Source organism: Bufo gargarizans, chromosome 2 (genome assembly GCF_014858855.1).
Source record: "Bufo gargarizans isolate SCDJY-AF-19 chromosome 2, ASM1485885v1, whole genome shotgun sequence".
NCBI classification, from domain to species: domain Eukaryota; kingdom Metazoa; phylum Chordata; class Amphibia; order Anura; family Bufonidae; genus Bufo; species Bufo gargarizans.
In genome coordinates, this window is record NC_058081.1 from 565733099 (window position 1) to 565759735 (window position 26637).

A 26637-nucleotide genomic window follows, 5' to 3' on the forward strand; every position below is an offset into this window, starting at 1 on the left:
GGTTGTTGTCAAGTCTACAAGAAAATACATTGGGAGACAATATTAATAACTAAGTAAGACATTTGGGAGAGCAGGAACCCACCCAGGGAGCTTATTGCATAATTTGCATTGTGGTTGAGGAGCTTCAAGTTAATGCTCAAGAGAAGCCCAACTGAGGCCTCTAAGTCAGCCACTCAACATGATGTGATTTTTACCACACCAAACCCCAATATATGGGAGGCTTCAAAAGTAGCCCTCCTGGTCAGCAGTTTATGGGAGAAAACTGTACTAGCATGGAAGTTGTCCCGTAGATTTATATACAGCGGTCCCTCAAGTTATATTATTTGGTTCCAGGACAACCATTGTATGTTAAAACTATTGTAACTTGAGTAATCGGTTCTAAAGCACCAAAATGCCATCCAAGATAAAAGAAAATGAAGATTTAACAAAAATAAGTAGATAACTGAAACAGAAAAAAACAAGTTCTTACATATAACAGTCAGGAATAGCTGCTAACTAGTTAATAATCCAGCTATTTTACTAGAGAAGTGGCCTTGATTGGTTGGATCTGAGTCTGAGACATTGTATGTTGAGTTTGGTTTCAACTTACGATGGGTCAGAAAAGACCATTGCATGTTGAAAATATTGTATCCTGAGGCCATTGTATCTTGAGGGATTACTGTACATGGTTACAATTTTTCAGTTTCCAAGGCTAAAGAAATCTTATAGCATCTGATGGAGCGTGACATGATCTTTTTAAATATTTCAGCACCAAAAATGTACAGTAAAGTAAAACACCTCTATATAAACATAAGGGCATTGTACACAGATACAGAAACTATACAAGTCCTCACTTTCAGTTTTTCATAGGACTACAGGTATGAAAGTGCGAGTAAGAACAGAGTAAGAACTCTGCAACATCTGTAGGTCTACCTATATTTTTTCTTTCCAGTATAGACTTCATGTGATACCTACAGAAGGGTTATGAGTCTTTATCTATAGTTTTCCCTAGGACTATAGGCCTACCCACATTTTTTCCTTTTCAGTATGGACCCGATGTAATACCTACCGACACATTCATAGTTTGGACAGCAGGGGTCTGATGAAGAAATTTTTTGTAGATATTGCCCATCTTTGCATTCTTTTACTTTACATGTGACATCTTTGCACTCCTCCTATTAAGAGAAACAGTAAATGAGAATGAATCTGCATCCTGATATTACATCCATGCTTTTGTGTCATCTAAGCATTCCCAAACCTAAACTACAATAAAACAAAAAAAAAAAAGAAAACAAAATGCTAAAAACATACTAGTAAAAAGCTATGTGTCAAAATTATTTTGGCAGTCCAAAAAAAAGCTACAATACAGCAGTGAAACCACTGTTTGCTAAATTATATTTTTTTTAAACTGTCATTAAGGGGTTAAAGGGAAAAAAGTTCAGGGTTGACTCATTGATGATTGTGTGTTTGTTGGAGTTTCTGGAGTATAGCATCCAATAAATATAAACCTTTTTCCCAACAGCTGGTAAATGATAGCATGCACAGTGAGTAGAGCTAAATTGACAGATACTCACATATGGTGTAGTCGATTGGGTGGTTGTTGTCAAGTCTGCAAAAAAATACATTGGGAGACAATATTAATAACTAAGTAAGACATTTGGAAAACGAGCAAACCCCTAGACAACGATCATTGGATTAGCTAAATACCTCCTGGACCCCCTTATATTAACCCTTGCACTGCCACCAATGTTTTATCTCCCTACAATCCCTTGCATTTCCTTGTACCCCTGCATTAACCCCTGGACTGCCACCAATGTTTGAACCCTTTCCTTATCTATCTACAATACATTCCCTGGCCATTAACCTCTGTCTTGCCATAACCCCTACATTAACATAATATACCCCTAACCCTGGTATTACCCTGTAACCCCTGTATGGTTTTACCCCTGTAGGGAAAGTTAGCGTTAGGTGGGAGGGCGCAGTCATTATAGAATGTATGTGTTTATTTAGCTAGATATTTGGGGGTATACTAATATGTTGGGATTGTGTATTTTGTCTAGTGTAGCTAGGGTGATTATAGTGTTGTTATTGTGTGTTGTAATGTGTGTCTATATGTATATATATCTTTATATAGCCATTGATAATTACTGCATGGACAATTATCTTTCAGCTGGCAACAGGTTATTTAACCCCACGTGGTGCAATGAGTTTCTTCTCATTTCTTAAACAACCATGTCCATAGATACATCTTGTGGACATGGAAAAGTTGTTAGTCTGTTTGAGAAGGGTCAAATCATTGGCATGCATCAAGCAGAGAAAACATCTAAGGATTGCAGAAACTTCTAAAATTGGGTTAAGAACTGTCCAACACATTATTAAAAACTGGAAGGATAGTGGTGACCCATCGTATTCGAGGAAGAAATGTGTCAGGAAAAAAATCCTAAATGATCGTGATCGGCGATCACTTAAACGTTTGGTGAAATCAAATCAAAGAAAAACAACAGTAGAACTCACGGCCATATTTAATAGTGAAAGTAAGAGCATTTTCACACGCACAATTTGAAGGGAACTCAAGGGATTGGGATTGAACAGCTGTGTAGCCATCAGAAAACCAGTGAGGCAAACCAGAAAAAAAGGCTTCAATTTGCTAGGGAGCATAAAGATTGGACTCTGGAGCAATGGAAGAAGGCCATGTGGTCTGATGAGTCCAGATTTACCCTGTTCCAGAGTGATGGGCGCATCAGGATAAGAAGAGAGGCAGATGAAGTGATGCACCCATCATACCTAGTGCCTACTGTACAAGCCTGTGGGGGCAGTGCTATGATCTGGGGTTGCTGCAGTTGGTCAGGTCTAGGTTCAGCAACAGTATGTGCTCCAAGAATGAGGTCAGCTGACTACCTGAACATACTGAATGACCAGGTTATTCCATCAATGGATTTTTTCTTCCCTGTCTGGAGTCAAGACCATAACCCCATTGAGAATCTTTGGGATGTACTGGAGAAGGCTTTGTGCAGCCGTCAGACTCTACAATCATGAATACAAGATCTTAGCGAAAAATTAATGCAACACTGGAAATAAATCTTGTGACATTGCAGAAGCTTATCGAAACAATGCCACAGCGAATGGGTGCCGTAATCAAAGCTAAAGGCGGTCCAATGAAATATTAGAGTATGTGACGACTTTTTTTTGGACAGGCAGTGTATATATATATATATATATATATATATATATACACACACACACACAATAGAAAAAGTAAGGCAGCACCAACCTATAAACAATACTGCGGGTGCAAGCTCAAAAGGGCAAGCTTACCAAAAAATCCAGTCCAAAAAATAGAGCAGCACTCCAGGTTAATGTGGAAAATAGTGGTTTATTCACCCATTGGTGACGCTGCATCACCAATGGGTGAATAAATACTATATATATATATATATATATATATATATATAGTATATATATATATATACATATTAGAGTTTATATTTGTTTTAATAAATATATTTTATTGTTAAAATACAGTAACTAGTCTTCAGTCACCTCAGTGTCCAGTACATGCACAGACAGTTTCATGAAAGTAAAGTTACAGAAAGGTAGAGTTAGGAAATAGGCAGAGTCAACAGTAGCGGCTTACACCTATTCATTAATATTAATTATTGACATTAATCTCAATTATTCATAATTAATATTTCTTATAACAACATTATTTACATTAGTAAAACACTGTACCCTTTTATATATTTAATTATAATGTTCGGCTTTAATAGATACATACCAACGCACACAAAATGTGGGCAGCAAGGGTCTGCTGTAGAAACCTGCTGACGGTATTGCCCATCGGCACAAGTATCCACTGTACAGTGAACATTTTCACATCCAGTCTGGAAGCAGAACACATAATTACTATGAAAAGTTTCTGTAATTTGAAGACATATAAGGCACTATGCATAAAAACCAGTAAAGACAAAGGGCAGATACCCATGTTCACTTTTCAATTTTTATTTTGTACCCTCCTGTTGGAGGCACACAGACACATCCTTTCTAAAAAGCAGGGTGTGTTTGCATTATGACAGCTGCAATAAGTGTTAAGTTATTGGCCAGAAAAGTGCCATTAGATTAACACAGTATCCTGGAAAGGGTTGGGGTACGCCCTCACCAGGCCCGCTTTTGCTATCAGGCGAGATGAGAATCTCGCCTCAGGCAGCATCGGCGCAGCCTGTGACGAATGCCCCCTTTGCCAGTGGCACTGTACTTTTTCCTTTTATAAGATGCACTGCATCTTATAAAGGGAACACTAGTAAGTGCTTCTATTATGGAAGCGCTCACTAGTATGCAGGAGGCAGGGAGAGAAGTGCTGTGAGTGCTGTACTTACCCCTCCTCCTGCTTGCTCTTCTCAGGTCCTACGCTGCGGTGTCCTGGCTGTCTGCAGTGTCAGGTTGTACAGGGCGCTTGATTACCTGACGCTGCAGAAGGTCAGGTAACTGCAGCGCGGGCCCTGGGAAGAGAACCTGGGAGACCACAGGACCTAGAGAGTGGCAGTGGAGCAGTAGAGGTAAGTTAATTTATTTATTTTTAAGTCTGATTTGAGGTCTGATATGGGGGTCTGGAGGTCTGATTGGGGGGTCTGAGGTCTGATATGGGAGTCTGGAGGTCTGATATGGGGGATCTGAGGTCTGAAATGGGGGTCTGTAAGTCTAATGGGGGTATAATTGGGGGTCTTATATGGGGGCCTGGAGGTCTAATAGGGGTCTCATATGGGGTATATGAGGTCTAATAGGGGTCTAAGGTCTGATATGTGGGTCAATAAGTCTAATGGGGGCCTGGTCTGATATGGGGGTCTTTGGGTCTGATATGGGGGTCTGGAGGTCTAATGGGGGTCTTATATGGGGTCTGGAGGTCTGATATAGGGGTCTGTAAGTCTAATGGGGGCTTGGAGGTTTAATGTGGTTTTGATATGATGGTCTGGATGTCTAATATAGGTCTGTAGATCTAACGGGGGTCTCATATGGGGCTCTGGAAGTCTAATGGGGGTCTGGAGGTCTGGTCTGAGGTCCGATATGGGGGTCTGGAAGTCTAATGGTGGTCTGATATAGGGGTATGGGGGTCTGGAGGTCTGGTCTGAGGTCTGGTATGGGGTCTAGAGGTCTAATGGGGGTCTGATGTCTGATATGGGGGTCTCGAGGTCTGGACTGAGGTCTGATATAGGGGTCTGAGAGGTCTGATGGGGTCTAGTCTGAGGTCTGGTACATGGGGAGTTTGGTCTGAGATGGGTGTTTCTGACATGGAGGTCTAATGGGGGTCTGTTTTGAGGTCTGATATGGGGTCTGATATAGAGGTCTAAAGAAGGTCTGGTCTGAGATGGGGGGGTCTCATATGAGGTTTGATATGGGGGGCTGATCTAAAATGTAAGGGGGTATTTTTTGTACTGGCACACTATCTGTGTGGTACCAGTATTTTCATTTTCAGGTTAACTGTTTGGGCAATATAGTATTGGGGAGTACAATGGGCACAGTATTAGGGGTGGCAGGATGGGGTGTTCAGAAGGTGAGAGGATGATAAAAAAGAATGATGAAAAACTCTGCAGAGAGAAGAGATGGCTGAAAGAAATCATCATGGTGATCTGGTCTGAATGGAGAAGATGAGGAAAGATAATATTTACATCAGAGTGGAGACATCACTGGATGTAAGAGGTACATATGTGGGACTGTATTACCCAGTATGTTCTGTAGTGCTGTATGTAATGTTTTCCAAGTATGTCTTTAAAGGGGTTGTCTGCTTTTTTTTCGTACAAGCGCTCTGCTCTGTTTACCTGCTCATCACTGAAAATGGTGCGGTGAGCAGGTGAACAGAGCAGAGAAAACAGCTCTCATTTCGCTGCCTTCCCTTCAAACAGCTGATCGTGGGGGTGCAGCGTGTTGGACCCTCGCTAATCTGGAGAAAATGGGTTAGGGCTCATGCACACGACCGTATGTATTTTGCGGTCCACAAAAAACAAATCTGCAAAAAATATGGATGATGTCCAAAAAAAATAGAACGGACATGGAAAGAAAATATGTTTGTGGGCATGAGCCCTGCTGACTTTGTCCTAGCCTACACGCGGATATGAGAAGTGAAGTGTAATTAATCAGTGTAGAGACATATACATTGGCTATCCTCCTTAACAATAGTTTTATTCGAATATAAATAAATGTGATATTTTACCACAGGGGGCTCAACAGTCGGAGTGACACCTAGGAAAAAATAATTAAAGGTTAATAAACCCATAGATACCCATGTACACCAATGTTTTGTAAGGATAAGTTGACACATAAAAACTTACAATCCTCAAACTGTACACAACGATGAGTAATTTCATCAAAGACCATTCCTGGGGCACACATGGGGTAGCAACCTTCAACCCTAAGAAATGTGCAAAATATAACAGTTTAATAGATGCTATATACATACTAAAATATAGTATATAACATGATAAACTACAAGATTTTTTAACAGGAACTTTCCTAATGGGCCTGCTCTAAAACATGGTTTATGGTTTATGTTTAGTGTAACTTACTTGAGAGTCAATGTGCACTTTGTACCAAGAGGATCCTGACATGTTGGAATACATGGATTTCCACATGCTTTGTGTTTCCAGGTACATATAGAGAAAGATGGCAAGCCAAAGCTTTCCTCTGAAAATTAATAGACAGTGTTTAGGTCTTAAATTTAGTGAAATAACATTTAAGTGCATATATTCGAATTGGGACAGAAGGTCTTACCGATAAGTTTGAAGCTCATCTGCAGCATATTTGCTGATTTCACTTTCGACATTACTAGACCTTCGCCACTGTTGGAAAGATAAAGTCCTCGTGATAAATAGGATTCCAGAGAATTGAATCCCTTCACCCAGCGACCGGGCCTCAAAACAAAAGTAGCTTTTCTACGGAATTCTACACTTGGTTGCCACTTCATCAGGCTTAGACTTCCATCATCATTCTGTACAATAAAGTAGTTCTGATGTTGTGCAGACTCCAAGGAGATCAACCTTCTCCCATCTACATAAAGAAACAAAAAGGAGTCAAAGTTAGTTACTCAAGCGGTACATGAAATATTCTGTGGGTTCGTTGAGCATTGAGGTCACATGCCATTTGTGAAAACATTTTTCACATACTCTTATGTTGGTCCACATAAAGGCTTGGAGTGACCATGAAGCTAGCCTTCAAGTTCCCAGGAGTATCATCTTCCAGTGACACTGTCTTGTTATCAGCCACTAAGTTTTTGCCGTTCATCATTACCAAGCGGTATGGACCTTCTCCAGCACCTTAAGACAAAGTTTCCAATTATTAGTAGATGTCATCTTTAATACACTATTTAAGATCATTCAGTTCTGGTAGTCAGTAAAAAGCTATATCTTACCTCTGTTGTAATATTCACAAGGAGATGCTGAAACAAAGCAGAATAGACCATTTAAGTAATCAATAAAACTTTAGAGGCAACACAATAATACAACTTTTTGAAGAAAAAAAAGACTTACGGCATGTGTCAGGACTTCTCCATTCAATGGTGATACCCTTGCGGCAACAGGCACGGGCATAAGCTGCCAAGGCAGTGCAGAAACAAAGACAGCTTTCCCCCTCTGTGCAGGCCTCCGTTTCCTCAACACAAGCCACGTAGTAAGGTTCCACATTCACCTTTTAGGAAAACAATTTGTACTCAGTACATTTTTCCAGTATTTTATACCTTATGTAAGTTGTTCTCTAAAATGACAAAAAGCCTTAGTACCATTCACTTTACATGGCTACCAAGGCTGTCAACCTTTATTTCTGTTGAAGGTTAGTAATAAAAAAAATACCTAAAAAAATTACATTTATAAACACAAACATAGTAGTGAAGAACAAGTCCTACCAATGTGTTACATTCAGAAAATTCATCACTCCTAAGAAGGCTGCATCGTTTCTCCACAAATGCCTTGTGATTATCAGTAACAGGAGGAGGAGGTGGCACTTCAGGACACTGTTCAAAAATGGAAAAAATGTTATTCAAAAAATGTGTATGTATGAGTGTGTGTTTGTGTGAGTATGTGTGTGTGTTAATGGTCACCTACCTCACCATACAGGAACTGAGAGGCATATTGAGCCATATTACTAATGGATATCTCGGTAGTGGTGGTTCCATCAGCATCACCGCACATACCTTGAACTTTGCCCTGTATCCAAACAAAAGAAGTTAACTATCCTCAATGGTCTATGACTACACATAAGCAAAGTTCTTAAAAATTCAATTCTGCTGCTTTAGCGCATTTTACAATAAAACGCGCTTTGTGACGAAGTTGCTTGAAGATCCACCGCAAAATCTCGCACGGTGAGTGATGATATCATCATTTTGGCCAGGGTGGTGATGTCATGCATCACCACATACGAGATTTTGTGGGGGCAGTGGCCTCTTCATGCTCAAATGGATGAGGTAAGTATGATTTTAATTTACATTTTTACTGCCATTTCAGGGAAAATCGATTTGTTTAAAGCTGCACTAAAATGCATTGTCAGGACTGCTGTGAATGCACAAATGAGTTCTCTCTATTATGTTACCACAGCAGTCCAAGCTGTTTATTTCAGCACAGCATTCAGTACTAACAATGGGGGAATGGTTGCAGTAGGAAAATAAAAAATGTTGATCTGGTCTCCTTATACTGCTGCTATGTTTTACTGTATTTGTTGCATCCCATATACAGAATAGTGGTGGTACTGTCACTCCATAGCCTTCACATTCAATGGGGGAGATTTATCAAGACTGGTACTTTCTGTGCCGGTCTTGATATCCCCTGCACTGCCAGAGGATGCTCCTAATTTATGACGAGGTGCATGTCTTGTCATAAATTAGGTACATCCTCCTGCAGTCTGTTCCTCCTAACCAGAAATCTACAACTGATCAGAACTGCTTTAGATTTCTGGCTTAATTTTACACCAGAAAACGGCATAAATGAAGATTAACTTGTCAGGGAAGCTGGTCAAGCCCCTTCCTGCCCCTGCCACATCCTCTTTTCAGACCTGGTGTGAGCGGAAAGAAGTTGTAGATTGCGGTGCGACTAACCGCTGTGCCGCCATCTGCGCCTGAAATACGCCTAATCTATATTATGTAAATGACCCCCTTAGTTTTTAAATCCAAGTTAGCCGTAACATACCTGTAGTTTTTGTTCCAGTTGAATAATAACATCTAGATGTTGGTCATAGTACACAGCAAGACCCTCCAGGAAATGGACCACCACATAGAATCCAGATCTGTAAGTTCTTAATTGAGTCCTACTGCCTAGTTCATATGCCTGCAAATATAAAACATCCAGAAACTATGTCATTTCAAAGATCTGATGACACCAATCTCTACAATAAATACAATGAATTTAAAGTGTTCTATTTGTCTTTCAGCCCTTCAAGACAAAGTTGTTTACTGGACAGCTTTGTACAAGTCTTACCACTGTGGTGTCAAATTCACTCAGCACTACACTTGCTCCTTCAAATGTGATGTAGATAGTCTTCTTAAGTAGAGCTCCTCTCATGTCTGCATTTGGATCATTCTTCATTATAACCTTGAAGAATGGGCTTTCACCTTCACGAGACTAGAAGGGAAAGTAATTAATGAATATAGATATTTGAATTTGTGTTACACGCCCGTTCATTGTGTGCCATTGCTCCTAGGACCATATGTCCGTGTGGCAGTGCACATCTGCCTTTGTTCCATGCGTACTGGCCACTATTTACTTGTGAGTGTGAATAGCTCTATTGTGACATGTGCTCTCTCCATTCTGGTTCCGTAGGGGTTAATTTACCAGTCTGTGCCTGAATCTGTCTGAATCTTCACCTGTTGTCCATTATGTTCTATTTAGTTCCTGAGTTCTGCCTGTTTGGAGTACGTTCTGTCTGAAGTGTGTGGCCAGACCTTAGCTGTGCAACAATGTCTGGTTCTGCGCAACAATGTTTGCTTCAGAAGTCTCAAGCCTGCCCTGAGGGTTTGCCTTGTAGCTGTATGTTCCTGGAAAGTGTTTCTGGGTTCCTGAAGTTATTACCATGTCTGCCTGCTACTACTTGGGTGCTTGGGTTCCTGAAGTTATCCAAGTCCATGTCTCTAAGGGTTTGGGTTCCTGAAGTTATTATCCAAGTCTGAACTAGTTCCAAGTCTATTTCCCTGTATGCTTGGGTTCCTGACGTTCTTATTCTAATTTGAATGCGTTCCTAAGTCTGTCCTGAGTCTTTCTCTACCAAAGTGTCTAATCAGTCAGTTTTTTCTGCTCAATAGATTCCACCTTCATGGTGTTTTACATTTTTAGGCACAGTGGTTCCACTCAATCTGTAATAACATGTAGCTTCATGCTTTTATAATCTCACAAAACCTCTGGGTGACTAATATTCTTATAGTTTACTGTAGAGAGGGATATTATGAATATTGTTCTATATGTAAAACACTTCAGGAAATATTATTTTCAGTCTATTTACAAATAAAAAAATCCCAATTTTTACAACTAACCTCAACTAGCACAATTGCACATTCTCCTGTGGTAAAAGTTTTCCAGACATTGTCGAAAAGGAAGAATTGTGATCCACCGTAAGCATTACACACTTTGTTGCATTGGTTATTGGTACATGAGAACTTTCCATTTTCACATGCGCTGTAATAAAAATAAACATAAACTGAACATGGAATTTTTGATAATTTATTTAGTATTTTATTAAATCAAATTATTTTTTATGGAATTTAATTCATGGTAAATCTTAAATTTAGGACCCATTTTAAAATCCAATGGAAGGTACATAAGGAATCGATAAATATACAAATATAGCAGAGAATAATTTTTTAACAAAAATGTACAGTAACATTTGCCAGGGTTATATATAGAAATAGTAATAAATGTGTTTAATATGTCTAATATGTGTTAGTCATAGACAACAAGTGTCAACACCGCAAGAGGCTTACCAAGTGTTACAGTCCTGGGCCAGTGTCTCTCCTGGTTGAAACAACTCATCTCCATGGACACAAGGGCATTTATTTAGTGGTATGCAACTTCCATCACTGCTCCTCAGAAGACTAAAATAAGTGCAAAGTTTAGCATAGCACATTTTATGCATTCTGTATCCTCCAACAGCTTAAACCTTCGGCAGATTATACAGTTTAGTTTATACTAAGCGACATAGTCACACTAAATAATAATCTAATCCCTTTTACTATCACTAAAAGCCCCAGTGATCGGCTGTTATTCCAGTGGAAAGCTGAAGGTGGCTGCTTATAAGGTAACAACCCATTAATAATATATGTATTCTTAAATGTGAATTCAAATGAAGGGTGACTTAAAAAATCACCATTGATTTTCCTTCAGTTACTATAGCAGCTGTGAGAATGGTGAAAGCTCCCAGGCCTGCTATTGTGGCTTCTATTAGGTCCTGCCTCATGCAGGGCTTAATAGGAAATTTGAATCAGAGTTATGAAACTGTCTAAAAGTAAAACTGTCTTTGTTGTCGATAGCACCCAATCACAGTGTAGCTCTCATTTTGCAAGAGCTCTATAAGAAATAAAAGCTGCGCTGTGATTGCTTGCAAATACAGTTTTCCCTTTAGACAGTTGCATAAATCTCCCTATAGGGCCCCATTTACCAAACTGTCTAAAAGACAAAGGGAAACATTTATCAAAATGAATACTAGTAAAAACTGGCTTAGCTGCACATAGCAACCAATCAGATTCATCCTTTCATTTTCCAAAGGAGCACTGAACAATGAAAACTTAAACCTGGAATCTAATTGGTTGCTACAGGCAACAAAGCCAGTTTTCCCTAGCTTCAGTTTTGATAAATGTTCCCCAAACTATCTTTATTATCCATAGCAATGAATCACAATGCAGCTTTTATGTGGCCTGAGCAGGACACGAAATATAACTTATGCTGTGATTCGTTGCTATGGGCAACAAAGACAAGTTTTTTTGGACAGTTTTATAACTCTCATCCTCTGTGCTTTTGGGATAGACTGCAATAGTAAACTATGGTATAAGTAGCCTATGGGGGCTAGAAATAAAACAAAAAAAAATGTTTTTAAAATATGAAACCACAAAAAAGTCTAAAAATTATCAAAAAGTCACACATAGACCTATAGTAAATGGTATTAATACAAATAAAGAAGAGCCTTACACAGTACTTAGGCCGAAGTTTATAAAAGTTTGGTATTGTACTGACTGTAATCGTGCTGTCTTTTTTACTGTAAATGGAAGGGAATCTGTCACCAGCAACCTTCCTGTCCAACTGTTTATATAGACACATAGCTGTGGTTTACCTTGTTAAAATGCTGCTTTTCTATTTTTGATTTGAGGCTCCATTCCTGAATTATGATACTTTATATGCAAATTAGGCATTTGGTGCAATTAGGGTGTCACCGTTGCTCTTATTGCACCCAAGCTCCTTTCTGTGGGCAGTCCATCACCAACTGCTTTGATTGACAGGGCCAGGCAGTCACAAATCAATAAGGAAGGGGTTGGCCACAGAAAGGATGGGAGCTTGGGTTCAACAAGAGCAATGGCGATGCCCTCATTGCACCAAAGGTCTAATTTGCATATTAAGAAAAAACAGAACTGAGCTTTGGACCAACAATGGAAAAACACATATTATTCAGGTGAACTATAGCTATGTGTATATGGAAACAGTTTGATAGATTAATTTTGATTTTTTTTTCTAGCTTCCCAACACATCATATTAAAGTTTCATTAAAGTGACATAAGAAAGTACAAAAACAAGGCTTCATATGACAAAGTGAATAGAAAAAATTTATGGCTTTTAGAAGGCGGTATTTAAAAAAAACGAGAAAATAAAAAAAAACTGTGTTCGCGAAGAGGTTAACTCTTCATGACAGTTCCCTATATTCCGTAATTTTACATTAAGATCTCTTAATGGGCCTTCTAGTTTCATATTACTGGAGCTATCATGACCACAAATCTTGGGTATTGACTTTACCTACCCAGATTTACAGACACATCCTGGAACGCATTCAAGGATACATCCGTTTTCGAATATAGCCAAGTTGCTACAAGAGGGCTCACAAGACTTTCCAAAGCCAGCGAAACAATCTGAATAGATTTCATTCTCAGGGCACTTTTCCACCTCTGTCAAAATGCAAAACAAGCAAGTTACCTCCACAGCAAAGCATTTTATAATGTATCATGAGATCTGTTGTGACTTATTAAAATACAAAATCAAGATTCCAGGAATCTCACCTGGTGGGGTAATTTCTGGGTCACCACATTGCAATAATCTCTCACAAGGGCTAAAATGAAAAACAAAAGTGATATGAGAATTTCAACCATTTTTTATGCCGACCATAAACCATTATCTGTCTACTGAAATAATTGGAATAATTCAGTAAATATATTCCTTACCATGTTTGTCCATCGGCCTGGGTTATAGTCTCTCCTAACTTGTACAGATGGTTGTTGTTGTAACAAGGACACGAATCTCTGGAAGAGAGAAATATATATGAATGGTCACAAATAATGCAGATGTATATAAATATATAACAGTATGTGTTCAGTTTTTAGTTTTTAATTAATGAGAAAAAGTTGCCCTTCTCAATAGTAGCTCATGATTAATGTTAAGCGAATCGAAGCATCCAAAGAGGAATTCGATCCGAAGTTTAGGAAAAATTCAATTAGTCACAAAGCCGAAGTTCCTTGTGCTTCGTGGTAACCAATTGTTTTTACTAAAATGGTGTCTAGAGTGGTCTTAGAAAGAACGTAAAAAAATACTCACCTCATCAACTAGCTCGTGCAGAGGCAGTCCGCTCCTCTTGAGTAGAAAAGACCTGCCCTGCACTTGATGTGTCATGATGTTATTGCGTGTTGCCAGAGTAATCACATGGTGACGTCATCAGTGATAATATCACCACTTGATCACGCTGGGAGAACGCAGTGATGTGATGACGTCACTCACCACGTGATTATGCTTGGTGCGTGTGGTGACATCACCACGCTCAGCGCAGGTCCTTCGGCAGGTCTTTTCCACTCAAGAGAGGGGTGGACTGCCTCTGGATGAGCCAAGTGAATAAGGTGATGAATTATTTTTATTTTTTAAACCCAAAAGGCCATACTGCATTAGTTTATTACCGCTTTTAATGGCCATTAGACAGGTGCACTTCTGTCTAATATTAAAGTGCCCTTACCCCAACACACATCTATTCAGAGATGCATCATAGTAGAGGTCAGGAGGACAGACACAAGCTTCATTCAGTGGGATAGAAGATGTAATTTTTGTAAGGTGTGTAGTAGAGAATTCAGCACAATCATGTTGTGAGAAGGTATCATCTGTAATCAAAGTCATATCCCCTTCACAAGCCGGAGCTGAAAGTGTAATTAAAAAAACATTGATGGTTAGGAGGCATTTTTTGTCTACGACTAAACATTGACAGACATCATGACTATTGAGATGATTCTTTTCTGTGCCTTGTGGAGAAAGCCACATACCAGTTCACATTATGCATGAGGAAAACGCAAATCGAACCTAAGCAACTTATCTTAATCAGTCCATCTTGGGGCTACTGCTAAGGTATCCATGCTTGGCTCCTAGTGTAGCTTGAACTGTATGCTGCATGTTACTAACCAACATAAGGTGTTGAGATACAACATGCTGTATAGGATAATAAAAGTTTGGGGGGGCTTTAACGCTTAGAAATGTCATTTTCTTTTTAATGGCCAGAAAACTAGAGTAATACTGTAGTGCTAATAACACTCCTCCAATCTCTCCACTGAAAGCATTAATACTGGTTGATTTTTCAAAAATAGCAATAAAACTCACTGCAGTCTGAGAATGAAGAACTAACTGGAACAAATATTCCTGCCCGGCCACAGCGATAAGCATAGTCTGCTAAAGCTGCACAAAGTCCAATCTGTTCATTGTAGTAGACAGTGTTGGCACAAGAGATCCTGTAGGAGTGGGTGTCAATAAGAAGAACGCAGTCTTCAAAGATGGAGCTTTCCAAGGCTTCAGAACAGATCAAATTAGCATTAGCTTTTTTATCTGGTAGAGAATAAACAGAAATTGGTCAACCTCATGTAAGCCAACAATACAGTTATAATAAGACAGGACACTATTATAATATAACAAAGATTTTTGACACCTGTCCATCAAAATTAAGTTCTTTGAGATCTATATCTACAGTAGGTCAAAGGCAAAATATACTCATAGAATAATTTTGGAGATTTTTGCTTCACCAGACAGAAGAAGGAATCCTTCCAGATCCACCAAGGGTATTTAGATACATCCCCTCATTCACAGGATATGCATGTAACACAGATCCCAATTACAACTGTAAAGTTTCTTTGTACCTATGAAAAATGTAGGTGACTCTTAAAGTTTTTTGATTCTTAATAATATTTCAGTTACCTTTGTCTACCAATTGATTTGCATGTTCTGAGCACTGAGATTGTGTCTTCCAGGATTTGCTGAAGAAGCTGGATACAGTCTCAGTGATATCATTTGAGCTCCTGCAATGCACAAAGGAAAATAAAAATGTACAAAAAGTTTAGAGGTATTTAAATATTGTTCCTATCTTACAGGGAACCTGTCACATTGAAAATACTGTCTGAGCTGAAGGCAGCATGTCTGAGCTGAAGGCAGGAGGATCTGAGCAGATTGACATATAGTTTTGTGGGAAAAGATTCAGTAAAACTTGTATTTTATTCATTGAAATTCCTGCTCATTTTGGGTATGAAGTCAAGGAGGTGGTCCTATCAGCAATTTCTTCTACCGCTGTGCAAACAAAGATAGCTGTCAATCGCTAATAGGACTGCCTCTTTAACTTTAAAGCTCAGAATAACTCCCATACTAGCTGTGAACAGTATGAAATTGAACTTGAAACCTTTCTTTGAAGGAACACTCCTGGCAAAACCAGTACACTGTGTTCTAGTGTAGAACAAGGTCTAAGGAAGCAGTACATGAGACAGAGATTGAACAAATTCCCTTGTCATGCTCCATATCATCATTCAGTACTCTGGGTATAAAGTAACAAGGTGTTTCAGTTTGCCTGGAGTGTTCATTTAAGTACTAAGGGAGTCATTTATTGAGACTGGCGTTTTAGATGCCGTTCTAAATAAACCCTGCACTTGCGGTGGATCTTCCGAATTTATGTAGAGGAGATGGCCTCTACATAACCTCGGAGCATCCACCGCCGGTCTAAATGTAAGCCAGATTAAAAAACCTATGTGCCGCAATCTGTCTCAGAAATATGCATATAGGCATATTTCTGATTGTAAATGACCCCCTAAATGTTTTTTAAACCCTATCATAAGAAAGAATTGAGGAATAAAATGAAAAATATACTAGGTTCATAAATCTTTCCCAGGAGACTTTTATTTCCCACTCAGTCTCTTCAATGGGAAGCACTACCCTCCCCACGAGCTGTGTCTAAGGCATCTTATCCAGCCAACCAGTACCATGCTCTGTAAGTACTAAAAGGCAGGAACCCCAAAACATATTTCAGGTGGGTTGTGCTTCTTTTTGACTAACATGAGCTAATTTGAATCCTATTTTCCCATGGAACATTGCCTTGAAAATAAGTTTCAAAAAACCTATTGGACCACTTCAAGCAGAACCAGCTAGCCTCCACCCCACCTGCCTGGGTCATCTTCTATACATATTAGAGTAAGATATTAATTGAGGGGTACAATAAAACAAACTTACCTGAAATCATCGTTACGATTGTCATTGTAAGTTCCACACAAGCCACTGGTTTGGTTTTTGTAGCTGGCATTAAGGATAACATATAGGCGGTTAAGAGTAAGGTCATACTGCAGGTTAAACAATGGGCTCACCACATCCAGGAAGGTGGAAGAACTTCTTATGACGGTAATAGTGTCTAGAAAGAAAGACAGATTATTAATATCTTAATTTATATTTGAAGCAATGGCATTAATATTATGAAGCTTTGATGGACTGATTAAAGCAATTGGTTTATCTATCTCTAGAAGAGGTCTTCATCTGATGGTGGCATGACCTTCATAATGCTATATTTACATACCTATGAGGAAGTAAGGGAGAGCTGTGGTTTTTCCTTCTGACAAGATTTTTCCATCATTAAGGAGTTTTATGCTGGCTTTCGATGGGATGTAAATGTCTACAGATTCAATACAAACTGCCTCTTTATTCTACAACAGAGGCGAAAAAAAGATTAAGGTACCAGACAAATGTAAAATAAAATGTGGGGCTTTTCTTGTACCCCATTGTAATGGAATACCTACATAGTTGTTACCACCCAACTCTGAACAGGGTTTATTATTCAAGCTGATTGTGAAGGCTGCAGTCTTAGCCAAAATGTAACTACAATCTCCAAGCGTTTCATACAATGTCCCATCAAAGGTACGAATCATCTGGAAACCAGTCACTGAACAGACACCTAAGATACAGAATGCACAGAATATCATACAACCTTAAAATTATATTGTAATCGTTACCTTACTATACTTCATTGAGTATTTATGTAACACAGAGAACCTATAATCGCACATAAAGATACAACGGACCTATGGTATTTGTTGAAATGAAGAAATGTCAACTAATGGTGGCAAAAAAATGACTATACTGGCTGGCTGTGTCCTGGATGATGAGGCATTATATGGACAGTAAATATACTGTATTCCCGTGAGTATTCTGAGTAATAAATTAATGATTGAAAGGAGTGAAATGAAGAGATGAAGATGCAATAAAATTACCTGGGCAGTCCAGATGTTTCACACAGGTCAGTGAGCCATCATTGCAAGTACTAAAAAGTTAAAACATGGATTTAATTGAATTTAATAACATTTTCACAGTGGTTCACAAATATGAACCATAGAAGACCTGTAATGAAAATGATTTTAGGGCAAAATACATGCAGTTAAAGGTGTTAAGAGACTATAAAGGACAAGGATGTGAGTTACACACTGTTGGAGATGATATACTGTACATATAGAGAGAAGTAACATACCAAGTAACGCAGTTGAGTTTTACAGTATCTCCATGAGACACAGAATCATGGTTGAATGTACAAGATTCTCCCACGGATGGAACTGCTGGAGTAGGTTCCTCTTTCTTAGGGATCACTGGTTCCTCAGGCAGAACTGGGGTCTCTGGTTCAGCGGGATTCACCTCCTGAGTAGGCTCAGGTTTCTCTGTTGTGGAACATAGCATAAGAAAATGTATGATACCAAATGTATTACTTGTTTTTCAGTGTAATATTAGACTCCCTTTACAATTAGGATGAGAGCTTAAATAATTGAGGAACAGATCCTGAGTTCTATAACTGATGATGGTTAGACACAATGGTAGTTAAGAGCATGAACGTATGCTGGATTTACACTGGAGCATATGATTATCGGGAAGGCACCGTTACAGCCCTGTAATTGCTTGCTCCTTGTTGTAGGAGAAGAGCTGCATTTACATACAGCAATCTCCTCCACTGTATGCGAAGAAGCAATGGATACTGTCATTTCTCATCCTAAACAGATTCCTTATCTGTGGGCAGCAGAGTGCTGTTTACACAACAAAATCTGCTGCCAGAAGCAGTTATTTTACGGTCCACATGAAAGATTAGTTCACCCAATTTGGCTCATTCATCGAGCTATTGGCAGCACCTTTACACTGGCAGATTACGGGGAACAAGAGTTTGTACGAATAGATGAGGTAGATGAGGGGGAGGGTGACAGAGAGGAGGCTGAGGAAAGTGAGGTAGCTAGCTGGGTAACAGTTAGAAAGCAGGGTAGAGGGAAGAGTGCCAGGGAGGCTAGCCCTGATCTGACACACCCCAACAAGTTTGCACGTTTGGCAGATGAGGGGGATGTCAGTCCAGGGACGGCACTGCCACAGCCGGACATTTCCTCTGCCAGTCAGGGGAATGTCAGCTCCGGTAAGCAGGGAACCAGGAGAGCAAGGCAGGCCAGACAGGTGCTGGTAGTGGGAGACTCAATTATTAGGGGAACAGATAGGGAAATCTGTCACAAAGACCGTGATCGCCGAACAGTGTGCTGTTTTCCTGGCGTTAGAGTTCGACACATCGCGGATCGGGTTGACAGATTACTGGGAGGGGCTGTAGAAGATCCAGCAGTCTTGATCCATATCGGAACCAATGACAAAGTTAGGGGTAGGTTGAGAGTCCTTAAAAATGTTTTCAGGGATTTAGGTCAAAAGCTTAGGGCAAGGACCTCAAAGGTAGTATTTTCCGAAATACTACCTGTACCATGGGCCACACAAGAAAGGCAGCGGGAGATTAGGGAGATTAACAAGTGGCTCAAGAACTGGTGTAGGAAGGAGGGGTTTGGGTTCCTGGAGAACTGGGCTGACTTCTCTATCGGCTACAGGCTCTATCGTAGGGACGGGCTGCACCTCAATGGGGAAGGGGCAGCTGTGTTGGGGAAGAAGATGGCTAGAAGGCTGGAGGAGTGTTTAAACCAGGGACTGGGGGAGGGTAATTATGTTATAGGAGGGGAAGGTAGTGCAGATAGAGACAGGAGGCAAGGTAGTGGGACTGGGGGAGGAATGGAAGGAGGGACTAGAACAGTTCAGAAGGAAAGGTGTAGGGTAAAAAATATACATAAACCTCTCAAATGTATGTATACTAATGAAGCCAGAAGCCTGACTAATAAAACTGGTGAACTGGAATTAGTGATGTTTGAGGAGGACTATGACATAGTGGGAATAACTGAGACATAGCTGGATGATAGCTATGACTGGGCAGTTAATGTACAAGGTTACAGTCTGTTTAGAAAGGATCGTCAAAACCGGAGAGGGGGAGGGGGTCTGCCTTTATGTAAAGTCCTGTCTAAAGCCCACACTCCGTGAAGATATAAGTGAGGGACATGAACATGTGGAGTCACTGTGGGTAGAGATACATGGAGCTAAAAACAATAATAAATTATTAATAGGAGTTTACTATAAACAACCTAATATACCAGAGTCCACAGAAAATCTACTACTAAATGAGATAGACAAGGCGGCAAAACATAATGAGGTGGTTATTATGGAAGACTTCAACTACCCAGATATAGTCTGGGAAACTGAAACTTGTATATCTTATAAAGGAAGCAGGTTCTTGGCAATAACCAAAGACAATTACCTCTCCCAACTGGTTCAGGACCAGACTAGAGGGACGGCCATACTGGACTTAGTATTAACCAATAGACCTGACAGAACAACAGACGTGCAGGTTGGGGGACACCTGGGAAATAGTGACCATAAAGTAATAACCTTCCAATTATCATTCAAAAGAGCGTTTCTACAGGGAGGAACAAAACTTCAAAAAAGCTAAATTTAGCCAACTAAGAGAGGCCATAGGCCTAACTAAATGGGATAAAGTCCTCACAAATAAAAATACAGCGACAAAATGGGATATCTTTAAAAGCATCCTAAAATCTCATTGTGAGAGGTACATACCGTATGGGAATAAAAGGTTAAGGAACAAAAAGAAACCAATGTGGATAAACAGAACTGCAAAGAAAACAATAAATGACAAAAAGAAAGCATATAAAACACTAAAACAGGAGGGTAGCACGGAAGCACTGAAAAACTATAAGGAAAAAAATAGAACATGTAAAAAACTAATAAAAGCAGCCAAACTAGAGACCGAGAGATTAATTGCCAAAGAGGGTAAAACTAACCCTAAAATGTTCTTCAATTATATAAATGTTAAAAAGTATAAATCTGAAGGTGTCGACCCTTTAAAGAGTAATGAGGGGGGAGTCGCAGAGAGCGACGAGGAGAAAGCAAAGCTGTTAAATATTTTTATATCCAATGTATTCACTGAGGAAAATAAACTGAATGAAATACTGAATGTTGAAATAAATTCCCCATTAAAAGTGTCCTGTCTGACCCAGGAAGAAGTACAACAGCGACTTAAAAAGATTAAAATAGACAAATTGCCAGGAGCGGATGGCATACACTCTCGTATCCTAAGGGAATTAAGTAATGTCATAGCCAGACCATTATTTCTGATATTTGCACATTCTATACTGACAGGGAATGTCCCACAGGATTGGCGCATGGCAAATGTGGTGCCAATATTCAAAAAGGGTCTAAAAACAGAGCCTGGAAACTATAGGCCGGTAAGTTTAACATCTGTTGTGGGTAAACTGTTTGAAGGTTTTCTGAGAGATGCTATGTTAGAGCATCTTAACGGAAATAAGCAAAAAATGCCATATCAGCAAGGCTTCGTGAGGGATCGGTCATGTCAAACTAATTTAATCAGTTTCTATGAGGAGCTAAGTTCTAGACTTGACAGCGGCAAATCAATGGATGTTGTGTATCTGGACTTCTCCAAAGAATTTGACACTGTAGCATATAAAAGGTTAGTATATAAAATAAGAATGCTCGGACTGGGAGAAAACGTCTGTAAGTGGGTAAGTAACAAGGCTCAATGATAGAAAACAGAGGGTGGTTATTAACGGTACATACTCAGATTGGGTCACTGTCACTAGTGGAGTACCTCAGGGGTCAGTATTGGGCCCTATTCTCTTCAATATATTTATTAATGATCTTGTAGAAGGCTTGCACAGTAAAATATCAATTTTCACAGATGACACTAAACTGTGTAAAGTAATTAACACTGAAGAAGACAGTATACTACTACAGAGGGATCTGGATAGATTGCAGGCTTGGGCAGATAAGTGGCAGATGAGGTTTAACACTGACAAATGTAAAGTTATGCACATGGGAAGGAATAATGCAAGTCACCCGTACATACTAAATGGTAAAACACTCGGTAACACTGACATGGAAAAGGATCTAGGAATTTTAATAAACAGCAAACTAAGCTGCAAAAAACAGTGTCAGGCAGCTGCTGCCAAGGCCAATAAGATAATGGGTTGCATCAAAAGGGGCATAGATGCCCATGATGAGAACATAGTCCTACCACTTTACAAATCATTAGTCAGAACACACATGGAGTACTGTGTACAGTTCTGGGCTCCAGTGAACAAGGCAGACATAGCAGAGCTGGAGAGGGTCCAGAGGAGGACAACTAAAGTAATAACTGGAATGGAGCAACTACAGTACCCTGAAAGATTATCAAAATTAGGGTTATTAACTCTAGAAAAAAGACGACTGAGGGGAGATCTAATTACTATGTATAAATATATCAGGGGTCAGTACAGAGATTTATCCCATCATCTATTTATCCCCAGGACTGTGACGAGGGGACATCCTCTGCATCTGGAGGAAAGAAGGTTTGTACACAAACATAGAAAAGGATTCTTTACGGTAAGAGCAGTGAGACTATGGAACCCTCTGCCTAAGGAGGTGGTGATGGTGAGTACAATAAAGGAATTCAAGAGGGGCCTGGATGTATTTCTGGAGTGTAATAATATTACAGAATATAGCTACTAGAGAGGGATCGTTGATCCAGGGAGTTATTGCCTGATTGGAGTCGGGAAGGAATTTTTTATTCCCCTAAAGTGAGGAAAATTGGCTTCTACCTCACAGTTTTTTTTGGCCTTTCTCTGGATCAACTTGCAGGATGACAGGCCGAACTGGATGGACAAATGTCTTTTTTCGGCCTTATGTACTATGTTTATTACCTATAAACTCCTCGACAACTGGGCACTGTAAATCCATCATTACTCCCTACTCTTTTGGTCATCCTTGCTCTGTGACTTAATAAACTTGCAGTCTGAGAGATAATCAGGACTATAAAAGGGAAAAATGTCAATGTCTAAGTCTAATTCTTCATATAAAGACTTTTCATTTTCTTCTTTTAAAGGCAAAGCAAAATAGGTTTAAGGGTAAAAATATATTCTCATATTGATAATAATTAGAGATGAATGAAGTTCTTAAAAATTTAATTTGGCTGCTTCGCCGAATTTGATAAAAACATTTGCTTCGAGGCAAATAACTTCGTCACTAAGCACATTTTTTTGTAAGTAGCAGGTGCAATGACAGAGAATGGCTGGTTCCTCAGGTTGAGCTGACTCAGTTGGGCTTACTTGGTTTACAGGCATTACAGTTTGAACTACGGTTTTGGCTCATATGGATTCACTGGCTCAGTGGGCTGTGGTTTCTCTGCTTAAGAACATAGCAAAAGTACGACAACAACTTTATTCCTTGTTTTTAGTGTAATATTAGACTCACTTTATAATACTTAATATCAATAGGATAAAAATACATAAATAGGGACAGATCCTACATTCTATAACTGATGATGGTTAGAAACAATGTCAGTTTAGAGTATAAACTTACTCTCCGCTCCTTCTGTCACCCTTGCTTTATAACTTTGAAACAATAAACTTGCAGTCTGAGGAATAATCATCGGCTCTATTGTAAAGTCGGGACTATTAATGGTAACAATGCCCATGTCCAAGTCTATGTCTTCAAATGATGACTTTTCATTATCTTCTTTGAAAGGTAAATGAAAATAGATTCAATGGTAAAAATATATTTCCATGCTAATTATTATTAAAATGACTGTTGCATAGTGTTGAGTGAGCATGCTCGGCAGAACATAATTTTGACTCGAGCATCGCGATGCTCGGAACATTGCGGGATTCGGCCGAACACCCCGAGAGCTCGAGGGCGATGCTCGAGTCTCCTCCCTGCATGTTTGTTGGCTGCTATGCAGCCAATAAATGTGCAGGGAAGTACTGGCACTCACTGTAATGCCATAGCCATGTTGGTTACTGGCATTACAGTGATTGGGTGGTCGGAATGCATCATCGGGTGCTATATAGCACCCGATGACACATGGTTCGGCTCAGTCTTAGTCAGGAAGGAAGTGAAGACTGTGAGGGCTCCACTGAAAGCCTTCTCTATGGCTGCAAAAGGAACACTGTGACCCCTGGGTCCATGGAACAGTGTTGGACTCCAAAGTCACCTCCACATTATCTTGCTGCGAATCAGAGGAGGAGTGATACATCCAATCCACAATCTCATCCTCTTTCTCCTCAACACAAATGTTGCAGCTTTCCAAAGCCAGCAGGGACAACTGCGGCCTATTTCTACTACTACTACTACCACCCTTGGCCATATAGCTGGTGCTACTACTACCCACATTCTGTCTCTGGGTCCTTCGTTTGGAACCCTTCCATAGCCTTAATATATTTGGGCCTCTTAGACAATATTAGGCACTACCCTGTGTATAGGTGAAGTAAACACTTTTATGCTAGTTTGAATATAATCAACAACTCAAAAAAATATCAGATTGGAAATGTGTAGAGACAGAAATAAATGGAAACGGATTCAGGACAAAATTCGTTATCACTCACAGATAATTTTGTGCGATACCCAGTGTTTTGTTCTACTGATCACCTATATTCTGGTTTAATTGAACAACCCCCAAAAAATAAAATTCCAACTGTGTGGATATAAAATAAATGAAAACTGATTATTAAGGGCCAGGCCTGATGCTCAATTTAACGTTATCACTCACAGGTAAACTGTTGCTCTAGCCTGTGTATTGTTGTACTGATCACCTACTGTATATGCTGGTTTATTTAAATTGAACAGTCTCCAAAGAAACTAACATTATAACTGTGTGGATATTAAATAAACATAAACAGATAATTAAGCACCAGGCCTGATACTCAATTTCACGTTAAGGCTCACAGCTAAGTTGTTGCCATAGCCTATATATTGTTGTATGGATCACCTATATGCTGGCTTAATTAAATTGAACAGTCCCCCCAAAAATATAAATAAATTGCAACTGAGTGGATAAAGAATAAACAGAAACAGATGGAGGTCTGATGCTCAATTTCACATTAACACTTGCAGGAAAACTGATGCCCTAACCTGTGTATTGGTGTACTGATCACCTATATGCTGGTTTAATTAAATTGAACAATCCCCCAAAAAATAAAATTGCACAGGGCAAGGGCTTTTTCTGATGTATTGGGCTTCATGTGGGTATGCTAGGAGGAGACTTACTGCACTAATGGGTGGTTTTTAGGAATGCCCTAGGCTGTTTTACAGGATAGGGCAATTCTAAAGACCACCCATTAGTGCCAGTGATGTCACCAGTCTCACTGCTAAAAGGTGTCTTCAATCAAGATGGCCGCGACAGCTCCTACTCGAGCAAATGAATAAGGTGAGCAGCAAGTATTCATCAGTACCACCACAGGAGGAATAAAGTAATACATAGATCCCCAATGAACTATTCCTGGAAAGCAAGGATGTACCAGGTCCTCCAGAGAAAGAGGTGTTCTTTGTATATTATACGACACTTACTTGTCTCCTTTGGCCTTTCCTCTGATATCTTTCTAAGCTCATCTTGAATCCTCTTCTCTTCACTTGCATCTGCAATTTCACCAGTTTGAATGTTAATAATACCAGCAACGCCACATTAGTAAAAATAATAATAATAATAATAATGTTTTCTATGCTTATTGAAGGAAAACTACTTGAGTGTTTTGCTCATCAGTGAGCTGTATATGCTTAGAAAATTGCTTAAAGGGTTATGTTGTTTCGAAATCCCTTTTTCAAATACTCTATTGGAACATTCTGGATGTCAGGCAAGAAACATCAGAGAACAAATGCCCAGCAAACATTGCTGGAAGAACACAAGCTGGTGGTGGCAGCGTTATGGTCTGGGAAATGTTTTTGTGGCATTCTCTGGGCCCAGTCATCCATGTGGAAGGCACTCTCAACCAATTTGTGTAAGAATCCATCATTGCAGATCATGCACACCCATACATGATAATTTTCTTCCCTGGGGCAGATGAGATCTTCCAGAAAGACAATGCAACATGTCACATGGGTATAGATTGGTTGGAAGACCTCAACCAAGACTTCCAAGTACTACCCTGACCCCTAATTCCCAGCCTTGAACCTAATTGGTCACCTGTGGGACCACCTTGATTGTCGTTTGTTCTATGGATCATCCCCCTAGGTGCCCTCCAGCAGCTGTGGAATGCAAGGGAGTCAGCATGCTAACTTGTAGGGTTAATCCTGCTAATTAAAATGATACCTGTCTTGTGAAAATGGATTGTGGAATTCCCAAGAAAAAAGACTTCCATCGTTTATGCAACAAACAAGTTTAATTACACCGAGAGACGTGGCCCACACTTGTAAATATCTTATTTTCGTGAACACCGCAATCCATTTTCACAAGACAGGGATCATATTAATCAACAGAATCAACCATACTAGACAGTATTCCTGGTTTAATATATATTCTGAATTAATAGAGGGGGGTTGCTAAAAAGAGCATAGGACAACCTAATGATTTCTACAAGCACCTTGTAATGGTACACTTTCCCTGTGGAGGCTCTATAGGAAATGGATCATTCATGAGCACTCTATAACTTATGTTCTCCTTGTGATATTTTTGGGACAACTCCTTTAACAACCAGAGACCCCACTAGGAGATCTGCTGAGATCTGCTAGGACCTCTGTTGAATATATGTAGATATGCACGGTGTCCTCATTTGATTAATTCTGAAGTACAGATTTTCCACCAGCAACCTTTACTTCAGTTTTGCCTCCCATCATGTTTTTTCCATTTTGCACACTCATCATTCCTCCTAGTAGAAGGATTAGGTAAGGTTTTGGAATTCGCAAAAAAATTGAAATATTGTACATATCACTTTGATTCATTATTTCACTTTAAGATAATAGGCATGGTCAAGCTAGGTCTAGATGTTCCATATTGGCAAGGGTCATAGGCTAATGGAGAAAGCAATACATTTCAAAAACATTTCATAGA

At 39.6% G+C, this 26637-nt stretch overlaps 1 protein-coding gene across 1 annotated transcript in view; it reads right to left on the bottom strand.

Moving 5' to 3' along the window:
- Positions 1-26637, bottom strand: part of LOC122926152 (otogelin-like protein) — a 95882-nt gene that overhangs the window by 58488 nt on the left and 10757 nt on the right. The window contains 26 exon segments of the mRNA XM_044277532.1: positions 6182-6210; positions 6300-6379; positions 6534-6651; positions 6739-7014; positions 7101-7280; positions 7376-7402; positions 7494-7650; positions 7865-7972; positions 8064-8165; positions 9141-9278; positions 9429-9572; positions 10478-10619; positions 10925-11035; positions 12946-13090; positions 13202-13251; positions 13364-13441; positions 14143-14320; positions 14775-14996; positions 15363-15463; positions 16659-16833; positions 16996-17122; positions 17216-17370; positions 17687-17736; positions 17941-18124; positions 23178-23333; positions 25161-25229. Of these exon segments, the coding sequence (XP_044133467.1) occupies positions 6182-6210; positions 6300-6379; positions 6534-6651; positions 6739-7014; positions 7101-7280; positions 7376-7402; positions 7494-7650; positions 7865-7972; positions 8064-8165; positions 9141-9278; positions 9429-9572; positions 10478-10619; positions 10925-11035; positions 12946-13090; positions 13202-13251; positions 13364-13441; positions 14143-14320; positions 14775-14996; positions 15363-15463; positions 16659-16833; positions 16996-17122; positions 17216-17370; positions 17687-17736; positions 17941-18124; positions 23178-23333; positions 25161-25229 (3302 nt within the window).